This window comes from Lepeophtheirus salmonis, chromosome 4 (genome assembly GCF_016086655.4).
Source record: "Lepeophtheirus salmonis chromosome 4, UVic_Lsal_1.4, whole genome shotgun sequence".
Taxonomy (NCBI): domain Eukaryota; kingdom Metazoa; phylum Arthropoda; class Copepoda; order Siphonostomatoida; family Caligidae; genus Lepeophtheirus; species Lepeophtheirus salmonis.
Window position 1 is genome coordinate 16,168,428 of NC_052134.2, and position 27,913 is coordinate 16,196,340.

Below are 27,913 nucleotides of genomic sequence, written 5' to 3' on the forward strand. Positions count from 1 at the left end.
CAAGTCAGATTTAAATAAAAAAAACTTTTTCCTATATAATTTATAAGATAAATAATTATTTGAAGAATATAGTAAAGTAAATCAATAAAATATTAGAGTTGTGTCACAGCCTCTACAAATTTTGTTGAACATGAACATTTCAGTTTAGACTTTTATGCGTAAAAATTTAATGGACATTTGATATCTCTGAACATGGACAATATCTTTGAGCTTCTTTCTGGAGACGGTTGGAGGCTGTGATTGAGGTTGAGGGTGGCCAGATTCATAATCAATCTGCATTTTTATTGTAAAAAATATTATAAAATAAAATTTTCTATAATACAACATCATCCTGATCAATTAAAAACGATACTCACCCCATGTGCCATATTTAAGTTTACTCTGAAGATTGTTTGTCAATCTTTATTAAAAAATACTTTGTGAAGATAGTGACTGCAAAAATTAAGTTAATTTGCAGTGAGTTATAACTAAAATCGATTTTTTTATTCAATATGGTCTTACTTAGCTTCAATGACGGCCTCCACTCTCTTGATGAAGGCCACACATTTTTACATGTATTCTTCTGACAAGTCAGCCCATGCAGCATTGATGGCGGACTCCAAAGATTTTAAATACCTGTAAGGCTTTTGGCAGGCAGCTCCCTCGATCTTTGCCTAAATGGAATAATCCAAAGAAGATCGGAGGAGATGGGTGGCCACATTTTCTTGGACACACTCAAAAGAAACTTGGCTCTTGACTACCTCTTCTTCTTTGTGGTCGTCATAATGAGATGCGTCTTCCTCCTTGCTCTGGATTTTGCTCCCAAAGTCACCTTTAATGATTCTCTGGAGCGTAGCTTCGCTCACATTCATCTTCTTGGCGATACTGCATATCGTCCTCATTGTATTTCTAGTAAGGTGGGTTTTCACAAGCATAACCATAGCCTTTGGTCCCACTATTCACTTTACTGTAAAGACTTTCTGCCAACTATTCTGCGGATTTCAAACTGCTATTTAATTTCATACACGGCCATACGCCTCATCCTGAGTTCATTGACAATCTCAGTATGGGTCTTCTGGGGCGCGAGGAGGAATGCCGCTTAGTTTTCTTGCCGATGCATTATATTAGCTACAAATAGCTATATGAGAAAGCCAGTAGTTACACAAATGATAACATAGTCACAAAATATTTTTATAGATGAACTGGCTCTTAAAAGTCACTTTTTATAACTTAGATAGACTGTTGAGTACAAAACAAATAATGAATCTTAATGCATTACTACCCAGGCGTTTATTTTATCTTTTATGGTATTATTTTATCCACTATGTCAAGCCTGGGTTAAGAGGTTAACTGCACTAAGCTGTCATTTTTTTCAGTCTCCTTTACCAAACAACTTATACTTTTAAAAGAATACCTCTCTGAATATACTTATTCTTCGAAAGAGCCATTTAATATGGGAAATCCATTTGAAAGAAATAAAACGGTATATGTATATAATTGGTAAGAAATCATGGGTATCAATAAAACTTATTTCTCACAGATGTAGAGTTCCCATGAGAACAATAAATGATTTAAATATTAATCTAAAATGATTGAAAAAGAGGGGAAATATCAAAAAGATAGAATTTTATATCATTTTCATTTTTTTAATATAGGACTATAATAGCTTTCTTAATTTTAAAATTGGTATATCTTCGCTCTTCTCCTGTCTATGGACCACATAATAAAGGTCGGGATCTAAATAGAAAATAAACATATTCTATACATATGTAAGAATAAAAATAAAACTTTTACACAAAAAAACTTTTATTTGAAGCAGAATACATCGTTTCCAATACTTTATATCCCCCCTCTCACCCCACCGAATGAAGGTCATGGAAAAAGAGAACGGTTTGTTGTTTCTGGTAATAAATTATGCTTTCACTCTTTCTGTGTAGTGTTGAGGTAAGTAGTTAAAAAATAACAAACAAATCATGCATAGTTGCTATATTATATAGAGTCAAACCTGGTCCTGAGAAGGAAGTGACTATAACACGTCATTACCTCGTTAACAGTACAATACCAATTAAATTTTGTTGTCAGCTGTCAATTTCCTGGTCTGAATTGAGCCGCCATGGCTATTTCATAATTGATTCATTTGGATAAATAATCGAAATTATAAATTATACTACATTTATGCTCCGTTTCCAATAGAACAAGAATACAACTTGTTATTAATCCCTCGTCGCTTATATAATATATATATTGGTCAGCTTATTATTTCCATGAATAAAATTTGCCTGGAATATAGCAAAATAAATGTATAGCCATGCTTTTAATAAAATATTACTAAACAATAATAAAATATAATGTATATAACTCATTTCAAAAAATTGGGTGTAAATAATATTACAATAATAGCGTGGGAGTACTTTAGAGATCAATAGTAGTTGGTATGATTGACTTATTTGGTTAATTACTAGCTGATCTAGAAAATAACTATAGGATCGAGCGTGCAGGTCATATTAAAGGGGGAAAAAGAGTGTTTATATAGAATTGTATATAAACATTTATGTTATAATGAATGAATTATCAAAGGCGTTACGGTTAACTCATATATATATATATATAAAAGAATTACTTCATACAAATAAAAAAATGAATGTGACTATAGGTGAGGTTTGCAACGACCTAAAGTTACTCTCTGGTTGTACATCAAATCATATTAACTTCCCCCTCCTCCCTTTCTCAATTTGTTATGATTATTATTGAGGAGAGAACATCTAAGGATTGAGTAAATACGTGTAAACGTGAGCTACACTGAGGATTTATTGGGGAGTTATCATTTATATTATTAAAGACTATTTTATCTTATTGTCGACCCCTGAAAACTCCGGGCAATGAACTATAACACATTAAAATTTCATAGCTTAACGACATACAAAGTCTAGTTATTTATTAATCAAGAAATATTTTTTTTGTCTCACTTTTTTAAATTACACTTTCCAAGACCAAAAAGGGTAGAAAAACAGTATATGTTCAATTTAATAGAGTTTGAATCCCTGATTCTAATTATGGCATTATTTTTTCTCTCAAAACCTAGTGTCTTTCAGAAAAATGCTAAACATTTTTTTGTTATTTTTAAGGTACAAAGCTGTTTTAAGACCTCAATGTTGAAGATAAGGATACATTATGTGAATATATTTTAAAGTTGAAAAATAAAAAAAATCTACAAACTGTTTTTAAAAAGTCTGCATCATACTTATAACCCAAGGTATCTTTGTTTAAAGTGGAAATATGCACTATATATTCAGAGGGTCATAGCTTCATGTCGAATAGATTGAAAAAGTTAATAAGTATCTCCTCATTGAATAGCTGAAAGTATGAACTTTGATTTAAAAAATATGAGCCTATACTAAACCAGATCTTTACAATCTTCTAAAGTTGATATTAGATACGTAACTATATTTTAGATAAGTGGAAGCTGTTTTGTAGAATCTATAATGCACTTAAAATTAATGTATTACATAATTTTTCATACTCAGATTAATCTTGGAAATTCCATAATTTTAATATAAATGTTCTATTTGTCCTAGTTGAATGATTCGTAAACTATAAAAATATTGCATAAGAAGAACAATATTTAGAGAAATGCAGCAGTATTCACGTAAACTTTTTGATGCATAAGTAACTGAACCCTTTACTTTTCCATATCTGCGTTAAAAATGATCCATATAGTAAGCATTCCATTTTGTTTTATTTTAGAGAAGATGGAGTATTAAGTACTATATAAATTTAAGAAGATAATAATTGATAGCGAGCTCTTAATAATCCTATATCAGCTGTAGCGTTTCATCTTTATCCTCAATCAACTTTGTGAAATGCGCACAAAGATACATCATAGTTTCACTTTCAACTATTTTCATAAATTGACTTTTGTAAGATTTAAAGTAGCTGAATTTAATCTATAATTAACTCAAAAAGGTTGTTATATATGATTTGTATTTTTATATTAATTTATATAAGTCAAGTTCAAGTGATATTTTAATTATATTTGATAATATATAAATAATAAATCTTCTTATAATAATTCACAGTTAGCAATAAGAAAAATACAGAAAAGTAGTTAGAATATTATTTTGCAAATTTTTCCTTTATCCTTTGGGATTCGAGGTAACAATGGTATAAAAAAAGGCCAAATTGATCCATGACAAAATGATAATATTATTTTAGATTAGTAAGAATATAAATGAAATTATTTAAACGCAAAGAAAATAGAATTGAATAGTTACATTGTATGGTTTTTCAATCTTCAAAAAACATAAGGTGTTTCTTTGGGTGTTTTCTGACATTTATTTCAAAATGTCTAAAATGCAAAGAATTTTTTGATGAATCAGCTTCCATTTTCACTACTTCCATTTTTCTCTCAGTTTAAGATGAGCACGGAAAGAGACAATATAATAAGGATATCAACCCTCCTTTATTCGGGGATGAGTGTGGCAGAGAGAGGAAGAGGGATAATTGAGGGGGATTCTTATTACCAACAACAAAGCAGCCAGCATAATGTGGGTTGGCTTTGTAGTATCTAACAGTGTCATGGCTCCCCTCCTCTGATTGCAATACAGCTACCCCCTCACTACATGAATATTCTAGGGGAAAAGTTTATTCCACGGGTGAAGACAACATTTCCAGATGGAAATAAATGTGGTGATATAGCAGGAAGATATTTTTGCTCTGCACACACAGCAAAAATAGTCAAGAATTTTCTCAAGAATAACATGGACATCTGTTCTAAGGAGATGCTGACCTAAAAACGTTGATATTTCCGCTCCTCACATAAATTTTTAGTACACAATCACAAAGGCATTGAAAATCTCCAAGTTATAAATACATAAACAGTTTTTCTTTTCTGAATTTTCGTTCAGATACAAAAAACAAAAACACCTTTTCATTAGTCTTTTAAGTGATTGTTTTCTTTTAGTATTAAAGGATATTATTCATTATAATTGTGAATCCTTTTAGCGTTTATTGTTGGCAAACTTGAAAGTGTTTTTATTTTCTAAATCAGTTATAATTACTCTTTTGCTATATAAGTTAAACATTTAAGTATGAAGTGTGCGACCTCAAGGATAGAGTAACATTGTTATTTGTTGCGGAATTATAAGTGTAAGTCTCTTTTGTATACAGAGTAGAATTGATGTCTTTGATTGATATGCAGTGGGACTTTTGTTTATTTCCCTGCTCTTATAGTGATTGCAGCTAATTTAATGAAACTTAATGACACCTCAGCTGTTCTTTTCTAAAACTTTCTATACAAATGTCAAAGTTACAATATTGATTTTTTTACACGCCCAAAATGCTTAAGATTTACATCCCTACTAATAACTCGCCGTCATTACAAGATGTTATTTCTACATAAAAAGACTTATATTTTTATGCTTTTAAAAGGATTTGAATAAGATTTTCCCCTCAACTTCTCTCTTTCTCCAAAACAAAAAAATAATGAATGCTTTCTTTTTCTTCTTTTCATCTAGAAATAACTTTATACGTTCTTTTTCTTCAGTGATACAAACATGTGTACATACATAATCAAATTGATACTCTACACTTCTAATGTATATTTACTTATAAATTAGGGTGGATTGTTTCTCAATTTGTTCGAACTTTGATTAAATATGTAAAATTACATTGTTCTACGATGGTCAAAGGTTGAAAAAAGACGGAAATTATTAGTTTTATTATAGTCAACAGAGCATTTTTCTAACCTACAAAACATATTTATAAATCTTTTTTAAAAGTCACCCTATTGAACAAAAAGGGAAAGTAATGAAAGGGAATTTCACTCAAAGATTAGGACCTTTTCTCTTTGAAAATGTAATGTAATGATTTTGTAGAAGGTTATCGAACAATAGTTTATTGAAATATTAGCTAGAGTACCCAGCACTGCTCTGAGTTATTGACGTCGATATACATACAAAATGACGGACAATTTTGATATAAAAATGAAGATATCTACTACTTTTTTCCTTTTTATTATGACGAGCTGAGCTGTAGCTAACATCCTCCTCCCTATATTGTTAATTCTTATATAAAATAGTCATGCCATTCTAAAATATAAATACACACTAAAAAGTGTGGCATTGACCAACATTCAGAAAGGCAGACAAACTTTGCTTTATTCCTATCAATATATTGACACAATATCTTATTTTTTCTTTTCAAACTTTGATTATGAGATGTCAACGTAGAGCAATGAAATTTTGCATAATTTATTGCTTTATTAAATGAAAACTTTTCTTTTTAACCGTTATCGAAGTTCTAACAAAGTTGAAAAACAAACCACTCTAATATGTACAGAAGTACACATTTAGTAATTAGATACTTTTGCTGTGTCTTCTTCATTCCTCAGTCCCTTCTTACGTGGGGTTCTTTTATCTTCTTTGTATTGAAAAAAAAAAAATTAAAATAAATAAATAGAGCATATCATTTAAAAGACTTTTGTGGAGTTTAATTTGAATACAATTCCTTAATTATGCACTGAGTTGTAAATCGTAGGTATTCAAAGAAAATGGTAACTCGGATCTGGTTTTTCACATATGTTCTATATAGTTTGAATTCTTTTATTGTGAAGATGAACTTTTTTTACTTTAACGGAAATTAGCGGCAGTTCAAAGCGTTATTAAGAATAATTTATTCATAGAAATTAGCAACAATTTGTCAGATAGGACAAAATTTATGATCCAGATTCAATTTAAATAAAAAAAATCATTTTAAATTGTGCTGACGGACTACATTTGTCCTCATTATGGGCCTTTTTATGCTTAAAAACGCGGAATAAAAGAATTAAAAAAACATATAGGTTCTTTAAAAATCTGCAATTAAATTTTTCCGTAACTAATCAGGTTTAAAAAAAAGATATATTTTTGGAAAAATAGGGATGAATTACTCCAATATCTGTTCTCAATTGAAATTTGAGTATAAATAAGAATCACATTTATAACTCCACAAGAAATGTTATTCCCAGCCATTCACGAGCACTTGCACTAATGATTATTTTTTTATTTTGTGTTATCTCTTCCGGAATTAAACTGTTTTGATAAAATTTATGGAAAATATAATCATCATGAAGAGATGGATTGCCAACTACTAAAATATCACGCGCGTTCCAGGTTATATTTTATTGACTACACCAATAATGATTAGATCGTAAGTTTGGATATTTTGACAAAAGTGTAAGATATTATTTTAAAGAAAGGATTCATTGTAGTCTTCTTTTTTTGTATTTAGAAGGTATTTTCTCCGATTTAATAAAGGATAGAATAATCATTAATATTTGAATTAGGAAAAATGTACCTACAAACTGTATTAAATACTGTTTTTTTTATCTTTTATTGCGAAGAATAAAATTAAATCATTTTAATAAAAAAATATTTAAAAAAAAAATACTTGGCTAAGCCCCCCCCACCACCAGAAATTTCAGGTTGGATATCTAATCATTTTTATGTTTTTTGATGTAAACGCAATCAGGAATCTATTAAATTAATCCAAAGGATAGAGTTGACAACTGTAATAATTAAAATAAAGTACAGAATATGTGAAAATATTTAGTAGTTTAAGTAATGACAGTGCACATCAGTTAATAGACTACCAAATCATTGTTTGACACTATCAAGATTTAAAATTAATGTCTTAGTATTCAATGTTTTACATGACATCATCATAATAGAAATTAGCCATTCCATTATAACCATAAAAACCAATTCAAGAATAAAAATCATTTCATGTACCACAATTTAGTTGCTCTTTCATTATTAAAAATGACGTTTCCAGAAGTTATTTTGGGAATTTTTTATGATGACATAATATATCACTACTCTGCCTCCCCACAGCCTCACTTTTGGTATCTATGACTTGAGTGGCAAATATATTTATACAAAAATCCATAGCTTATACATATATATATTTAAATACAATTTAACCAATTTAAAATATTTACCAATTCAATAAATAATTAGTAATCGTTCTACATAATATAGAACCATTTTGAAATTAATGCTAATTTTTTAATTAATTTAGATTAATATTATTTTTTCACATTCTAGTTTCGCCATCCTTTATGCGTATGCGAACTTTCATAAACATTTCGTCACCTCGACATTATGAGTTAGCAAGAAGTCAAAAAGTCATTTCAGAACTCCTAGATGCTGAAGTTGAGATAGTGAGGATTATGTACATCGGAAAGTGCTCTAGGAGCCTGGTTTTCAAGGTGAACAAGATTAAGAATGATAGGAAATATCTCTCCCGGAAAGAAAGAAGTGGAGAGCACAACTTAAAGAGGGATCCGTAGTTCTTGTTGAGCTTGGAGAAGAAGATCAAGAAAGAATACACCAAATAAATGAATTGCCTCATCCACGACTTCTCCATGGCTGCTTTAACCATCAGGAAGGCCGTGAAGGGTGACTTGGGATCTTCCTCAAATATGAGGACCCAACACCACATTCTGACAGAGGTCTTGAAAGTCAGGAGACTCGAGAGTCCACGTTTTGTTGTCAAACCCTTTAATTTTGTTGTTTTGTTGAATTTATTCAAGTGGTTCTCAAACTTTTTACAAAATGTACAACCTGAGAAAAAATATAAAAATCTGCATACACCCACCATTATTTAAAACTGTAAATGATGTAAAATAAATTAATGAACTTATATATTATAAAGTATACAAATATTTTTTTTAATGAAACAAATATGTTTTTTAATATATATTAGACATACAATGTGGTGCGTTAAAACAAATAATCTTGAACATAGACTAGAAAATGCAAAATTCTCAAAATAATTTTTTTCTCATATTCACATACAACCAAATATTCCATAAATATATATTTCGGCCAATTACACGATTTGTATTCACATGTTTGGGATAAGTTGAAACACCTCAGAATATTATTTACTTATAATTTAAAGTCTTTATTTCAATTAGAGGACTTATTTTGATCTCAATACAGCTTTTTTATACAAAATTGTTCTATTTATATTTTTTTCATTGTAACAATGTATTTTTTTATCGTTAAGAGTAATTTGCAGTACCACTGAATAATTAGGTATACAAAATAATTTTCATTAACTTTCTAGTTTTTTTTTGTGCTGACATATGAAATATTCTTTATGACAATTTTTTTTAGGAAAGTTATTTTTTGACAAATTTTTGAAAATATATCACTACTTCTGACGTTTTAGTCAAGGACTGTTTGTCTTCTCTAACTGACAGCCACACCCTAGTTACACTTCCACGTACCGTGGAGTTTGCGTACTCTAAATGGAAGCAAATTGATTTATGTTTTTTTCTTCTAAAAAACATTATTAATCTGACAGAATATGAACTCAAAATCAGTCTTTTCATATATGTATATAAAAAAATCAAGATTTAATCTTTGATGTCGTCTAATAATGAGATATGGGGTTTTTACTTATTAAATATAATATAAAAAATGATGTACACTTCTTTAAGAAAGTATAAGGTTTAGAAAGAGAGCGAAGGGATATGAAAAATATATTGAGAGAGGAAGAAAGAGAAAAAGAGGAAAAAAGGATTGAGAAAATGTTTATTGGACTATAAAATTATATGACTGAAGACCCATGATTTTTTATGACGACAATCATAGCCTAATATAATCAACCTCATTGATATGACATATACAAAGATTGTAAACGAATATTATTAATTATTATTATTACAGAAAGGAGATTTCTATTGTTTGTAGGGTTGTAAATTTGGTAGAATAATATTCCTTCTTCCTAAAAATCCTACAGTTACTTTCTTGGATTACTCAAATTGGTGTATCTATGTAGGCTTGATAAAAATGATTTTTTATAATCAAAAGTCCAATGAGGGTAAAATGATCATTGGCGGAGGTTTGCACTCTACTGAGTACCTGGTCTATTTCTGTATAGAATATGTTTTGTTGGTAGCTAAACACCCAAGGGAAGTATTGATTTTCGTATTTATCCACCCCAGATACTGAAACATCATGGCAATATATTGTATATATCATATTTTTATTCCATCTTCTTTGCAAATTATTAATTTATTTAGATACTTTTTTGTAGAGATGGGAAAAAGTCCTAATATTTCATGCTCAGTTGTAGCTGATAAATACAAGTTTTTGTAAATATTAAAAGAGCCCTTGAATTTTGTTATCGATCCCAGTTCAAGTAATTATAAATATTTTGCCTCTGTTTGTTTGAAGGTAGTTTTTTTTTGTCACCAGGATTACAGTAAATTTTACAGACTGATTTTGATTTAACTTGATACAAAGCCGTTAAATTTGATGAGATCAAGGTAGCCCATAATGTTAAATATATTTAATCAATATTTAAAAAATATATAAATACAGACCTCAAATTGGTGTCTCTATGTAGGCTTGATAGAGATACTTTTTTATACTCAAAAATCCAATGTAGGTTAAATGATCATTGGCGGAGGTCTGCACTCTACTGAGTACCTGTTCTATTTATTTATAGAAACTGTCTTGTTGGTAGCTAAACACCCAAGGGAAGTATTGATTTTCGTATTTATAGGATTGTTTACGGATAGTAATTTATCTAGAAATAATGTTTCGATGTGTCTAAAAAATGTTTTTGAATATCCAGAGATCCATGAGGAAGAATGACTTATTTACAAAAGCGAAGAGCTCTTTGGACTTTAATGAGATTCTTTTGTCCATAAAAAGGTAGAAAGAAACGATAGATAAAAAAACAGTTTCTTTAACAAATACTTTAATCTTGAAATAATTTGCCATTTTTTCTTCTTCTCCAAAGAGATAAAAAATACTTTCTTTTTTTGGAAAAAATATTGTTAAACTAATATATAGATTGAAAAAAAGGGGGGGGGGAAATGGCTGGAATAATGTATTTTATTTATAATAAATATTTGTATTTAATTATGTTTTGGAAATATATATATTTTATTTTTTTAAATGCCAAATTAAAGGAAAATTCTATTTTTTCAGCTACATAAAATAATAAGAAATTCCGAGTGACATCGTCTCTGATACTCCATGTGCCCCTCACCCCTGGTTGCAATGTATCTTAAGTAGATTGAATGTTTCATTCTGTGTAGGAAGTTGTTGGTGTTTGTCTCTTTTTGAGTACTAGGGGGGAGGGGGGGGGATGTTGTAGGTTCAATTTGTGGACTAAGAAACCCTCGTTCGCTGCACTTAGGAAAGTTTTTCCTTTTTACTAAAAGATTGATATCGTTAAATTTCAACTATCCACTTACATTATAGGTATTTAGTGATAAAAAGAGAAAATATGCCGTACTGGGAAAATGTACATCATACCCATATTTATTACTCATTGTATCATATCGATAAATACATATATCATGAATTACTTGTGAAAATATAATTTTAAGATTAATTTGATTAGTTCATTTAATTTTGACATCTACCTTGGAAAAACAATTGGATTACATTAATGATTATGAAGTAAGTGAAACCTTATATGTTGCTACTTTTTTATAAGTAATTGAGATATCCTGCAATATTAATAACCTTACCAAATATTGTATCTATCATCTTTGAATTAATTAACTCCACACAAGTCATATATTAAGTTCTTTATTACTATTGAGTAGAATATAATTTTAACCAATAGATGGAGCCAACTCCTCAACACTTTCATGAGTCAATATTAGTCATATATAAACAGGGAGTTATAGTACCACAAAAAATTTAATTACTCACAGACAGTGTTGTCAGGATATCAATATTTTCGATACCAAAGTTGGTACCTTTTCGACTAATATCATAAAACAAAAAATGCGTGGCAGTTTACGTTTACTTAGGAGGGCATCTGAAGGATTCTTGCTTGAATATAGGCACCAGCTTACAAATTCGTTAATTTTCTCTGAGCTATAGAAGCTAAACTAATGGTGGAAGGAGGGCTACTCAGAAATTTGGAGGTTACGCCAAATACAAGCAAATCTTTTTAATAGCGCTGATATTACCGGTTACAATAGGAAATTAGTATAATACTATTTCTAATATATCAGTAGCTGGGTTCACTATAATACAGGTATACCGAAGATTATTATTCACAGTTAATCGTGAGTGTTGAAGTATTTATTAAATACTCTATATTACAGTTGTAATATTGTCCTACGATTGACTAATATCGAAAGTAGAAAACAAGCGCATTTTTAAGCGTTCGGTTCAAAACACATGCAATTTGACACCCAGCGTAGTTATTATCAAATATTCCTCCATAAAGATGTCGCCATGTTTCCCTTTTTTTTCTTTCTAGAAACCTAAGGATATGTATAAAAGTCCTTACATTCAAAACCTGAAGTTTTTAACAAATGAGCTGACTCCCAAAGCTACCATATCGTTTTTGATGTTATCAAGAGGAGTAATTTTTAAACACGGAATGCACTCATTTCCTATTCACTACCAATATCCCATTCAGTATGCTTGCCCTAGTTCTAAACAACTTCTTGGAGACACCACATCATTGACTTGTAGTAAGTCAAATCAACATCTACCTGAACTTTTGCTTCCGAGGCTGTCATCAAGAGCTCTCAGTAAGCTTGGAAACTACATGGGCCCCACTTACTTTGAGCATACCCCCCCCCCCATTAAAAAGCTAAGGGGGTTAAGAACAGGTGATGATGAATGTTACTACAAAATTGTCCTTGGAACATTCTTGTACATCATTTTCAGTGTGTACTAGGAGCCCCATCCTACTGCCATCTGGCAAAGCTAACAAAATTGACCAATACACTTGTTTTGAACAACTTAGTAGATTTGTCTCATCACGGACTCTTCACTAGTAAGGACAACGTCTCCTAGAACTTTTGTCTCCACGGCTACCATCAAGAGTCCATTGTGAGCCTGAAAACTTCATTGGGCTCTCTTCAATTATACCTACATTTCAAAGTCTAGAGGTTTCAAAGGGGAATCATCAAAAGTGTCTTCATTTTGCACGTCTTTTAATATGTTGAACCAATATTTTTGACTTGCGCAACAAAATCTCCAAATAACATACAATACTCTTAATTTAAAGGATTAAAGAACTCTAATTCTGAATTAACCTATAGAGAACAAATATTTTTATTATTATGGAGCTGTCTTTTCAATGATCATATTAATCTAGAAGGTTTTTTTTTTTTTTTTTTTTTTACTTTTTTAACCTCTTGACCAAAAAAAAAAAAAAAAGAAGACAAATGAATGAATGAAAAGTTGAAATAAATAAAAAAACATCAAAGGAGAAACAGTTTCTTACTCCCTTTTTCATCCTTCAGTTTTCGTTTTTTTTCTTGTTGTTTAGTTGTTCTTCTCACAATAATACATAGACAACAACACGTAAATTTCTCCATCTTCATAGAAGGTCTCGAGAGATCTTTTCAGAAAAATAAATAAATATAAAAGAACACATTTTTTTTTTCTTCTTGATTCAAAGAAGGAAAGCTCTATAATATTTGACAAAAGGGATTAATTTTTATTTTATTTTGTTATCAACTTTTTCCAGTTTTATTATTTTATTTTATTTCTTGCAAAAGGTAATATGTTTTTTAATAGCAATAATAAAAAATATCATGCTATTAATAAATTATTTTATTTGTTTTTTAATAATTAATTGATCATAGAGACAATTGTAGTGTGTCAAATACACCTATATTTTCTAAACAAAATCTAGAAAAAAAGGAAAAATTCAAAGCAAATGTATATTTTTTTTTGTACGAACCGACAACAGATTTAGTTGACATATTATTTTGCTCAATTATGGAAATTTAAGATATCTAGAAATATGACTATAGGAGCGAATGCCACATACCAACATATGACACTTAATTAGAGTATTAAATGAATTTAGCTTTACACTTTAAAAAATTTCTTCAACAGTATCTTCATCTAATCACTTGAGCGTACTTTTTTACTTTGAACTTAAAGTCTATGTTCTATTATATGCAAGGTGAGGACTCAAAAATTAGAAAATTTTAAAAGCCGTTTTCAATTCTACATATTTTTATTTTGAAGCATTTCTATGGCAAACTGTTAAAACAAAAGTTTGTAATTCAGCAATTTTCTACGCTTTTTATTCAATATGTCCCCCTACATTCTGAATGATGACTTCAATACGGGGACGAACAGAAACACAGCTGGAGTTGATGAAGTCTAAGGAAAAGTCGTTCCACTCCTCTATGATCACGGTTTTCAAGCATCGATATTTGGGTGAGCACTCTCAGAGAGTGTTTGCAAAATACTCATTTAATATAAAAAGTATCTGAAGATGGAATCTCCAAACAGAGATTCCATTTACGACATTGGAGTTGCGACCATTGGTGTCGATTTTGCTGCCGAAACTTATGGCTCAAGAAGCCTAATTAACATAATGTCTTTTAAACGCTTCGGAGTAATTTTCGGGAAGTTTGTACAGGTTCCAAAACCTGCGGTGCCTTATAGCTTTTAACTAACCTCTACGGCTACTTCAGCACCGAGGAAAAACAATCAGATACGAACATTGACTCCTTCCATATGCTATTTAGATCGAATGAAAATTTACCTCCCCGTCAACAAAGGACTGAATGTTCTTAAAAGTTCGGTTTTGTCTCCAGCAGAGAAATGGCTGAAGTACCGGATTATTTCTGGTATCCTTGAGGTAAGAGGTCAATTCTTTATCGGAGAAAAACGAAAGTGTTCTTTATGTCGAATCAGTGATGAATCATGCGACCATTTTTTATTTGATTGTACCACACTTATACCTATGTACAAAGACTTTGGAAATCCTGTGCACGAAAATTACGACTTTCTCATTTGAAGAAAAACCATTTTGTAGCCTTTTAGAGTGGAAATGAAGAAAAATTTATAAGCGCCATTATCATAAAGGTACACCAGATTTTATACGCAAAGCGGAGCTCCTCGGGCAATCACCTTTCTGGCGCAATATTTGTTGTGAAACTAGACATAAAAGTTTTAAAAAGGATATACTGTTTTTACCTACTTTTATTTCAACAGTTATTTTTCCTTAGAGATATTTTTAACCTGTGTATAGCTTCTATATTTTTGTTAAACGGTTTTTATGACGTTATGTTTCTACATTTCCTTTTTCTTTTAACATTCTACTATTAGTATATATCTGTTTATGGGATTCTAGTTAAAGTTGTACTTATTTTGCTGTCAAACTCTTATTAAGTATTTATATTTTTGTTGTTTTGAATGCTTCGATTTTAAAATTTGAAATATAGATACGCCTACTACCAAGAAAAAAAAATATGAGGAAATGCAGTTTAAAGGTAAAAAACAGTATTTAAAAAAAGAAATAACATGTACATTTTTTATTTATTTCAAGTCTAAAGAATTCATTTGAAGTGAAAATAATTGCTCTTTCATTCAAACCAAGAGTATTTGCGTCAAAAAGATTTAATATAGCATTAATTTAATTTAATCTAATATTATATTTTTTATAGAGTAATTTTGCAGATAATCTGGAAACCGTAGTGGATTATGTAACTCCTTCGACAGTATGAGGTCCAAATATGGAGGTAAGATCAAATAACTCATTTCTGTAGTAGTTTCTCTTGCTAAAAAGAAAGAAAGAAAGAAAAAAATGAAGTTGTGGAGACTCCTTTTCTAGAACAGCTGTTGGAAGAAAATAGAAAAAAAAATATAGGAAACCCTAACTATGGCCAGGAAACTAATTATCACAACAAATTTGCTTTCTGGGACTCCCAATTCAAGGAGTTTATTGAATGAAAATATTGTATTAAAAAAATCAACTTGACGCATTAGAGCATCGTTTTCTCAGCAATGAGCTCTGTCACTTCAAAAATGTTTTCAAGTTTTCGCTGTTCAAGAAACTTCACACCCCACCACAGATTGTTGAGTTTATTATATTCAACACTAACTTAGTAGTTATTATTGAATTAATTCGTAGTTTAAGATGTTCTTTTACTTTAGGAATATGATTAATTTATATAATTGCCCAAAATTTATTTAGCTGTAGGTATTATTAGGAAGAGGAGTTAGAATCAATATCCCTCAATGTTAATCTGATTTCAAATCTTTAATAAGAAAGAAACAAAAATGCTTAAAACAATCCAACTAAAAATTTCTTGAAAACGAGATTTCATACTTAAACTAAAAACAGACTCGTAATAAGCGCATCAAGTACTATTAGAAATAGAAAATGTTTAGTTTAGTTGACTTGCGTATTTGACTATAATTGGGTACACGTTTTTTAACATTTTGAATTTGGATATACCCATACCATTTTTCTCTTCTAAGACAATCCAAAAGTTTAAGATTTGAAAAACAAAACTAAGAATATCCTTGAAATCATTAAACACTTTTACATAAGTTTTATTAATATATCTTTAATTTTAAAACTGTGTTAGTGGTTAATAATGACTCCAACAATATTAAGATAAATTAGAGAAAAATAGATGCCAGTTTTAAATTTAATCCCTTTATCAAAAAATGATAAATTTCCTCCTCGTAATTTCTTCATTGAGTCATTTAAAGAGTACTAATAGTGTTTGTATCTGGACTCATTTATCAGAAAAATCCTCATTGTTCGCTTTTGCATTGAAGATTACTCAAAAAAACAAAACAATGTATGATTTAAAAAAATATACATATTCTTGATAAGTTTAATTCTTTGAAAATCAAGACATGTTAGACAGTATTTTTCTCCCCTCAATTGTTCATTGTATAATATCTTCTTAATCCGAATAATAAATTGTCAAAACACTCTTTCATTTCTGGAGATGTGTGTTACCAAGAAAGAGGGCTTATTTATACTCTTTGTTCTAGTTCTGACTTCCTTTCAGTAGCTGAAGAGACTCTAACCCTAAGGAAATAGATGACATACAATGCAATGTAAAATAAATATCCCCTGGAATTCAGTCATTTTTTGATCGTGTGTGTGTGAATGGGCAGTAAATACAATTAAAGTACATATTTTTTAATTAATTATTATTATCTTAACCTCCATTTCATCTCTCTTTCCGTAGAGTATCTTTGAAAGTAGACAATGCACATCTCAGGAAAAAAAGTCATTTGAGAAAGTATCACATAGTTTTTGTTGTACTTCTATCCACGCGTCAGGTTAAGCCATCATTTAGATAACATAGGAAATTAAAAAAAAAAATCGAAATTGAAATTTCTATGACTTGTACTGGAAACTTTGTTTTTTTCACCTTGATGTCGTTAAGGAAGAGGATCAAATGTATTGTGGTCGATAAATCGATATTAGAAGGGGTACTTGCAGCTGAGTTATGATATAAAAATATTAAGACCCCGATTACATAACTCCCCAATTTCTAAGCTAGACCCCCTTCCATAAGAAACAAAAAGTTTTTATATAAAAAAACAATAAAATTTGTCTTATTTTCGGAAAAAGCAATTTTGATCCCCCCCCCCTTTTTGTTAACTAAGTATATCTTGTTCATTATTAGTTACATCGGATTACCACGATATCGTGTGCATAGTGGTGGGAGTATGTCCTACAATCTCTTTTTGAATAGTGTTGCCCTTGACCGGTGCAGTGATAAATTATCGTGCGTCAAGTGTGGAGGTCTTACAGGCAGAAATTTGCACCATTTCACGGTTTTACTACCTGAAAGAAAGTTAGTGATGTGTCCGGGCCCATAATCCTTCGGTTTGTGTTGCTCAACAGAGGTACAATCGATTTCCCGCCCCCCCCACTTAATTCTACCATCTACTATGAAATACTCGACTGTTTGAAGCTGGAGATGGAACAGAAGTAGCATTTCGTCGTGAATAGGAGACAACAAGACATGATCAAGACAGCAAACATCTTTGATGAAGCTCCAGAAGCTCTGAGAGCTCGGATGGGAGTTGTTATGAACTTCCCCTGCAGTCTGCACTTGGAACCAAGTGCCTACTACCTAATCCTGTCTATGATCAACGCACTTGGGGCTACAAATTTGGCTTCAATAGAGGCATGTGAAAATTGGTTATTTCATTTTTTGCCAATAGGGACAAGGGCTTCTACAAAAAGGGCATATGAAGTTGGAATCTTTTTGGCAACAAGTTAAAAAACAGGATAAGACATATTTGGCTTAAATTGGATGATTGTAACACTTCTTATAAATCATTGAAAATAAGCGGAAAATACGAAGTTACTTTTCTCCAACACTTTTATATATTAATATTCTTTTGAAGGCTTATGCATATCTAAATTATCATCATTCAAGGTATTTTATACCCTCAGAAATATGTTTTGTTAGAAGGGAAAAACCAAGACAAAAAACCTTTATATCAAAATGCTAAGTTGTGTGAATTTTATCAAAATATTTTTTCTTTTAAACTCTTAAAAAATTTAACATTTATATCAAAATAAATAATTTAAAATTTTTCAAAAGTCAAAATTAATGCGAAGGAATCGTCCAAATTAGTGGGATTCCAATTGAATTGAAAACCTTTTTTTCTGAATATATATAAAATAAAGTAAATACAAAAATCAAGAAACCAGCTTTCTCATACTCGTATCTTCTTTTACTTACAAACAGCACAATATCAAAGGAAAGATGGTTATTTGAAGAAGAAAAAGAAGAAAAGAATGTTTGGTCCTGTTTACAAATAAATCTTTGGTTTTATAAAAAGCTATTTTTTTCAACTTATACATATATATTGAAAAACAAAGATTCTCATAAAGTTTTTATTTTGTTGCTCAATCCATATTTGAAGACAAAAACCCATTTTATAGTTAGATAGCTACGCAAATATAACTCCTTTGATGTTCCAATATGAACACACGTTATATATCTATATATTATTTTTTGAGCCACACAAACACACAAAAAATGGAACACAAAGTCAATAATAAATCACTTTTTTTATGACGGAGAAAAATAAAGAATAGGATTTAATGAGTGGTTTTGAATATATATCATTATTATTTAAAATAAAATAAAAATTCCCTGAAACAATGAGTCAATATGGAAAAATAAGTTAAATAATTGTAAAAGGCAATACCTATGCACCCTTGATCTACAGCATGTTATATATATATAAGATCGTTTAAATTGTATCTAAATTTGGTATATTGTATTTTATGAAAGTTTAAAATTTATGAGTATATTATATATTCTAAAGATCCAAAGACTCTACTGTGCGTTCCTACTTTCTGTGTGTCGTCAATTATAGAGAAACGCTACAACGGATATTTTTGATTATATCATTATAAAGTTATTCTAGCATATGTCGGACAACATTTCAATATCATATTTATTCCATAAAAAATTATAAAAGAGAGTATAATTTATAGCCACAATTCTATATTCTCTGCCAGATGTGACATCTAGGACTGAAGGTTACAAACAGTGTTTTGTCGGTCCAAACTAAGTAAAAATATAATATGTTCCTAGTTTATTGCATTATAATGAAAAAATGAATATTTTTTGCAAAATATGTGCAATGATCTTCAATATATATCTAATATATCTTATTCGGGTCAATAAATCATCGATATTTTGTATGAAAAATTCCAAGAACAAACAGTTTTTTGGACGAAAAGACGATTTTAATACTGGACTTGACAAATACAACACTAGTTAAGAATACATCACGTCTGCAAATTAGGGATTCAAATATTTTGGAAATAAACTTTTTTTTACTATATCTACAAATAATATTTATGAAAAAAAAATCATTTTGATATCTTTATTATTTCCACCTTTGCTGTTAAATTTGGGACCTATAAATAGTTTTATTAGAAACAAACAAAAAATCACCACTTATTTTAAATTGAAAACAATATTTTTGAAAGATTATGAAATAACTATGAAAGTTGGCAATCTTTGACATTTAAATAACCAAATTTTATAAGAATGTAACCCCCGGTTTCTAAATGCACAATTGTTGATTAAGTTTCTTGATAATTTTTTTAATAATTATATGAAGAACTATGTAACGATATTTTAACTGCCTATTTATAGTCCAGAAGGGACCACTGGGCTATAATAATAAAAATATCGGGAAATTTAATATATTTTGTAATAAATATACTTTTGAAATTGATTAAAATACCAAAAAACATGGAAAATAAATAACATTATTACAAAAAGACAATTACCATTTACAATACAGATAATTTTACATTTCGATAATAGTTTTACAAACATGAATGATGCATTTCTTAAGTAAATAAAAATAATAATAAGATATCTTTTTTATATATTTAAAAAAAAAAGTAAAAAAATAATACGATATAAAAAGCAGTAGAAAATATCCAAGATTAGAATGAATAAGTAAAAAAAAACCACTTTCATATACAGTTCATACACAGTTACAAATGTACAGTGGGCAAATGATTTTTAAAGTTTTTAAATCGTGCACTCATCAAATTTGAACAAATACTGTGGCCAAACAATAGTTAAGGTGGGTTCAACTCATATCCGTTTTTGCTTAAAATGGTTCCGAATGATTCAATATGTGAAAATTATATTTAGGGCTGTAAAAACTGCTGGTATTTAAAAAGAAAAGGAATGTGATATAGAAATCATCACAATTTGAAGACTGTTTGGATGCAAAGAAGCTTAGCTATCACAACGCTTCATTACATTGCCTACAAGCAGCTTTAAGGGAAAGAAAATAAACACCAATATCACTCCGTTTATGTCAAGGACATTAGGCTGGAATTACTTCGATCTTTGTCCTTAATTTTACTCTAAATCTAAAAATAATTTACACCTTTCACTTCTGAACATACCCTTATTGTTTCACTCCGTCGAGTATCATCCCTTCCATAATTAAATAACATTTTTGTACAGAATAACTTCATTTCACTTACTAAAAATACATCTTTTACGGGTTACGGTCATAATTTATACAACTCTGCATTTAGCCATTTCTAGTTCTCTTAATGTCTAACTCCACTTTATTTGTTAACTGGTGCATACTGCGAGCACCTACAATATGAAGGAAATAAATACAAATTTCATTCCATAACTGTTAAGGATATATATACATATGTAAGCTGAAATGACTCATGACGACCCTCAATCCTACTCCGTAGGACTTATAACATAACTAGTGAGGAAAATTATGTGTATTTCGGGCATGTAAAAAAAACGAAAATCAATATGAATTCGAAGAATTTTATGGAGGCGAACAGCTTGGCTTTCATAACGTTTTATTAAATCAGCTATAAAAAGGGAAGAGGAAAAAAACAAAAACGAAAATACAGGAATAATTACTCTCATACCGATCTTTAATTCTACTCTGAGTCAACAAGGACTTACAATTATGACTCCATAAAAAATCCTATAGATTACTATCCATCTTTTACATATGAGAACACACTGATGTTCAATCCGGTTTTGAATATAACTAAGTGTAGTCAGAGCTCAATACTCAGGAGTTAAATTATAATAACATCAGCTAATGAAATGAAAATTCATTCTTCAGACTACGAGTTCCATACAAAAGGACCAGGTAGAATGTAGATAGGATTTAAATTACTACTTATAACTGTGCAATAAATACTTCTTATTAATACAAATGCACTCATCAACTTCATTTTTCATCATTTACACAGACAAATTTTCTTCCACTTAATTCTTTGGTATGCACGTAATCAAATAACGGAAATGAAAAAAAAAAGGGAAAAAGGAAAGGAATGGAGAAGCAGCATAAATAGATCTGTATATGATTTAATAAAATATGCATTATAGTACTTAATTGAAGTAAAAAAACCGATAAATAAATCAAATGATTTTTGAAAAGTGAGAAGAAGTTCTACGTGAATATGTTTGATATATATATGTGAACGTTTTTACATGACGTCATCCAACTTGAAAACGTCAATTTCTGAAAAGGCAGAAACAAAAGACTATATTTGTCTACAACAAGGTGTTGCCTCACTTATACAAAAATTTACATTGCTTTTTATTGTTAGCTATGAATGTTGTTTCTGCCTCTTTTCCTCTAATCAGTGTTTTTGAACGTTGATTGGTGGAATTAGAATAGTATCTTGTTAAGCTGTGAAGAACTCCTTACAATTCTTGAATATTAATCCCATAGTTTGGAAAAATTATCTAATAACTACTTTTCTGCTTCTTTTTCACTGAAAGGTTGCGAGCCACAGTAACATTTTGTAATGGTGAAACAAAAAGCCAAAAGTCTGAATTAAAAATGTTCTTGATTGGGGAGAAAATACCCTGATTGTAATTTTTGTACTTTCAAAATTCAATTTATCAGGAATTACGAGTGTAATATGAAAAGTCCTTAAAAATAATTGGTGTATTGGTACTTTCCAAAATTATACACACATGATGGATGAGAAAAACCCACCTCTACCCCCTAATTAGTGTAATAAACCTTGATTTCTTGAGTTCAAATTAAGTCTTGTTTAATAGAGAACATTTCTTTGCTATTATTTTATAAGAAATAATCAATTAATTTGTGAGAATTGGATAACTACCAATTAATATTGGGCCTTTATATATATATATTTTTTTTTTTTTTGGGGGGGGGGGATTGGAAATACAATGAAATATAAAGGAGATTTATATTTTTAAAGAAATATATTTTAGAATATTAATAATTGGGCTAACGTCTTTTTTATCAAGCCTTTGCCACGCGAGAGCATCATACGATCATCTTTTAAAAAAATGAACATTTAGTAGTTTTTGCTATTGTAATTAAGAATAAACTGGTAAAGGTTTTTTTTTCTAAATAATCATTTGTCTTTTTTTTGGGAACGATAAAAAGTAGTCTTTTCTAGAGTTTGTAGGTAACACAGTTTTAGATTGGGATTGAATTGTGTATTATTTTTTGATAAACTTTAAACTATATGGAATTTAAATTAATCCTATTTAGAACAAAATTATTGAAATATAAGAAAAAAACAAACTATGTCAAAAAATTAATTGTCTGCCTGAACAGACTATATTGTTATCTTTTGTTTCAGTATGCTCTTTTTTTTTTTTTTAAATGTAGAAAGTAAAGGGTTAAAGTAAATGGCAAATTAATGTCGTGTATTTTCATGTGGAAATAAGTCTGACAAATTAAAACTGCTATAACATGTTAAAAAATATATTTTTTTGTAAAGTGTGGAGACTTATAAATTTATTGGGATCTTCACATAGAGTATTTCACTGAAAAAAAAAAACCCAGAAAAAAACAAGAGCGGTAAATTCATTAGTCCAGAAATCATAAGGTTTCAGATGGAAGATAAACGTATATCTTATATAGTTAAGTACATATCTCCAGAACAAATCTCCTCTATCCAAAAACTCAATATGCGTTTGATTCCTTAAGAATTTTTTCATCAAATAAATATTTTTAAAGAAAAAAATTCACCAATAAGAATAAATATCTGTGTTTTCCGTTTTACCACTACTTATTTTTATTCATTTAAATTTTCGTGATAATCCCTAATGTATCATATATCTCAAGTATTAATAAAAGTGAGATATAATTCGTGCTCTGTTACAATTGAGCCAATTGACTATTCATTATGAACGATATAATATGATTATCGTAACTAATTATAGGTACATTAATCTATCCTCAAAAATATAGGTATAAGTGCATAGCATGAAAGAAAGAAACATTCATAAGAACATTATTATGTAAATATATTATGTTGTCAAATTCCAAATTGTCCAAAAACACCTACAAAGTTTGGTTGTAATAAAATATTATATAGCTTATTTTAATATTTATATATAATGAAATGTGTAAAGAAATTGGGATATTTTTCCTTTTTTTCATCAATACTTGGAGGGAGAGGGGGGAGGGAAGAGAAGAGAGTGAGAGGAGGAAGAAGGGAAAAAAGGAACGGAAAGGGAAGAAAAGGAGAGAAAGAGAAGAAAACTTGAGATCAGTTAATACGTGTTTATTTTTTTGCCAAAATAAAATATGTATTTAAGCAATGAAAAGGAGAGAAAAGAGATTCTCTTCAGGAGTAAAAAAAGAAAACGTGAATAATATGTAAGTATGTAATAAAAGTAATCGTGATACAAAAGGAAGGAAAGATTTGGCTCCATAAACCTCCCTCAATTAAATTAACTTCGTTAGTTGAAAATCACAGAAAAATAAATAACTTTATAAAAAATGGGTAAGAGAGAAAGAGAGGGGGAAAAAAGAAGAAAAAAGGAGAAGGAAGAAGAGGTGTGATTCAAAAAAGGAGATGATGACATTAATTGTCCCTTTTTGAAGATTTTTTAATTTAAATTTTTCTATTGCGAAGGTTTATTTAGAGGACTTGTATGTTTTTGACTTTTCAATGAAAGAAGCTTGAATATATAAATGATCTTGAGGATCAGAAAGGCTCTTCTTGTAGGACTTGAGAGGTCCAAGACCCTTCAGATCAACACAGTTTTGTATTGTTTAAAGACAGAATACGAAACTCTGTTGATTTGGAGGGTCGTTAGTAAGAAATATGATTTTATTCTTCTTTAAATGATTGCTTCCATCGTAATATGGAGTTCGTCATTGAGTTTCTTGATGATTATGTGAAGGAAAATCGAAAAAAAAAAAAAAACACACAAGTAAATTTACATTGTCTTACCTTGCACTGATCGAGTTCAAACTCAACGGAGTAGGGCGAGGAATCGAAACTGGGCAAAAAGAGGTTAAAGTCGTCTAGAAGGTTTCTAATATGATGAAATGTTTTCCACCATTTTTCCACTGTTTTAAAACACGCAAAATGATCTGAGCCAACGATGTCTAGTATATCTTTTGGCGTGAGAGCCTGGCAGATATCCAACTTATATTCTGAGCACGGACTATTGGATAATAACTTTTCCAGCCGATCCTTTGGATCTGGAGTTGAACATAACCGATTGATCCAGTTTGTCACGCGCTGTAGTTTGGAAAGCTGATTTTTGGACGTAGATAAGGATGCGTTGTTGTTGTGAATGAATGTTGTTGTGTATCCTGGAGAGTGAGACTTTGAACGAAACCTCGAGTAAAGGCACTGCGAATGTCGACTGGGCTTCCTTTCAGACCCACTCCCATCACTCTGACCGTCGTCAATGAGTGTCCTCGACGATGAAGATAACGAGGATGATCGATAGTGACGTCGCTGCAATCGAGTCCATTCCCAGGATGTGGAATACGACGAGGCGGAAGAGGAGGCATTGGGAACTGTAATGAATGAGTGATGATGACGGAACTCGAGAGGAGAAGAGATATTATTGTGTTGAGTAAAGTATTCTGTTTCACTGGATAATGACGAGTAAGATTTTGAAGAGGAGGTCGAAAGCTTCTGGGATGAATAGGGGAGAAGGAGCACCAGGAGGAAAAGAAGACCCAGAGTGCGGTATGGGAGAATGAAATCTACTTTAGAAGACCGTTCGAAAAATAAGGAGGTCCCGTTGAGGATTGCCATAACGATTCCTCTCGAACCAGAGATTCGGCGGCCTCTATGAATGGAATCCACTTGATATAAGGTACCCTCCTTGGATTAATGAGCCGCATCGCCAACGGCAGAACTGTAGCCTTTCTTTATTCTTCTTTTTTTCCTTGGTCTATCTTTCCTTCAGGAAAATCCACGTCTCAGCTGATTTTAACTCCTCTTTGATCGTCGTTCTTGTTTTCTTCCTTTTCAAACCCTCGGGACTCATCCTTTATGAATGAAATTCAGTGTAGATGGTCAATATGATGAAGTAAATCAAATGAACTATTTCTTTATTCCTCCCAATCCTCAAGTAACACAAATCTTATATCAATATAGATTTGACTTTAAAACACACAATTTTAGACACAAGGAACAGCAACACTGGTATATAATAACACTTTTCCTAATATATTTTTTCACAACTCAACACACAACGTCACGTCTATTCATCTGTCCTTTTTTTTCTTCGTCCGTGATACTGTCCCTGAAATACATTTAAAAATAGAAAAGATAATTAAAGGTGTGCAGACGTTTGAATGTAACCCTCTGCATAATAAAAATTACATCAGGAGATGTAAAACACAAACAAAAAAGTTAATAAATTAACATTACATACAAATAACTCTGATTAAAGACTCCCTAGTGAGTCAGAGCCTCAATTTCTCCTGTTTATTTCGTTGTTTTATTTTTTACATCAACCTAAATAAAAATATTAACAAACAATAACATTACGTTTATACTTCATATATATACACATTAGAGTGGTCCTTAAATTTGGTTTTCAAATTCAAAGTCCAAAAATATCATTTATTTCCACGCTTTGAATCATGCTTTAATTACAAAAAAAAAAAATTGGGTTATAATTTCTTATAAAAAATAATCGTTTAAAAGAAAAAAAAATTATACATCATTTTGAAATGTACAACTTTAAAAACGGTGTTCACGACGACTACACATTGATCAATATTACTCAAAATTATATTTTTTTAAATAAAAAAAACCACTATTTTTTTTACTGAGATGTCCTCAACATTTAGGGGTAAAATAAAAACTCAAATGTAAGGACCACTCTAATAGACGTATATCGAATATGATATAAATGATTGCTGATAATTTTCATAAATAAACCTAATTAATCAATTTCCCTTATATTTTTGCTATAGAGCTCAGGCAAACTGTATCAAATCAGAAGGGAGAAAAGATCCTATCCTTATGATATTGCTCACCAGGAGCCCACAAACATAATCATTTATGTATAAGTGAACAAAAAACACAAAATATGGTACTTGTTGAATAATACGTCATGTAAACAATTTTCGGAGAGGATGCAGGAGGAAGGGAAGAAGAAAGGACGGAAGAATGTGAGGGAAGGACAAAGTCAAGGACTCCCCGTGGAGGTTGTGGGGATGTAAAATGAGAAAAGGAGATAATAAAAAACAACAACATCTATATACTTACAATCCTTCAAAATGTTTCTTTTTCGATCTTCCGTTCAAGTTGATAATTAAAGATGTGATTGAAATATAAATTCGGGGATGTCACTACAATAATTTCACTTATTTGTTCTTTCAACTAAAATAAAAAAGAGATATTGTGATGAAAAGGCTCCATTTATATACGTAGAACAGCACACAATTTCCTTAATCACACCTACCGAATATATACATATTTATATATATATGTAAAAGAGTCACGGATTAACACAGATTAAAACACTCACTATTCACCTATATTTTCACACACTAATAGTTACTATAAAACTTCTTAATAAATGATATATTAAGAAACAAGGATCACCCAGAGGAGGAGAAGAAAAAAGAAGAAGGAGCACTCACAAAAAACAAAATAATTTATTTGAAAATTTGGGAATTGTCAATAAGGATGAGTTTTTTGTTTCGTATTTTTTGAAAGCAGTTTTGGTTTTATTTTATTTTGGTGTTGTTGTTGCTAAAATATGAAATACATTTATTTATGAGGAGTTGTTGTTGCTGTTGTCGTCGTTGTGGTTGTTGTTGTTGACGAACAAATAATAATAATAGCAAATATATTTGTGAGGGTGAATTTTTCGGCCATCCTTGGTGGTGATTGCTGTTTTATACACTGTGTAGTATCTATCTGTAAGAAGGAATAAAAAAAAATATGGATGGAAAAAAAGGCCGCTTTTAACGGCCGGCTGCCTCTATTTTTTTAGTGGAAAGGCCTTGAGTAGTATTATGTATATATATATACGATTCTTCTTTTCGTACCTCTCTTATACATATGTATATATACTTTCTTATATAATTCTCTTCTCCCCCCTTGAGTTTTTCGGCCTAAAAGAAATAGAAAGCGTGCAGAGTCGTTATTTTTTTGTTTGTTGCTCTGTTCGGTTCATAATATACTTTATGTGTGTATGTAATATATTTCATTTCATTTCTCGCTCCCTCCCTCCCTCCATCCGCCTCTTCTCTACTTCTTCTTTTGCTTTTTATCATTAAATGATTTAATTAACAACAAGAAATACAATTTGACAAATTTAATTTTAAATTAAAAAGCAACCTAATTCAGTATTGAAACTCAATCCTTCCCTATTTAAATGCTCTATAAA

The 27,913-nt window shown here is 30.2% G+C and overlaps 1 protein-coding gene across 1 annotated transcript in view; it reads right to left on the minus strand.

Annotated features, from left to right (window-relative positions):
* The window catches only part of Mid1 (calcium-permeable channel component Mid1), a 107,808-nt gene extending 80,369 nt beyond the window's left edge, over nt 1-27,439 (minus strand). The window contains exons 1-3 of the mRNA XM_071887666.1: nt 26,981-27,439; nt 26,785-26,898; nt 24,496-25,810 (exon numbers count right to left, since the gene is read on the minus strand). Coding sequence (XP_071743767.1) covers nt 24,496-25,317 — 822 coding nt within the window. The 5' untranslated portion in view covers nt 25,318-25,810; nt 26,785-26,898; nt 26,981-27,439. The remainder of the gene's footprint in view (nt 1-24,495; nt 25,811-26,784; nt 26,899-26,980) is intronic.
* Between the last annotated feature and the right edge of the window lie 474 nt (nt 27,440-27,913).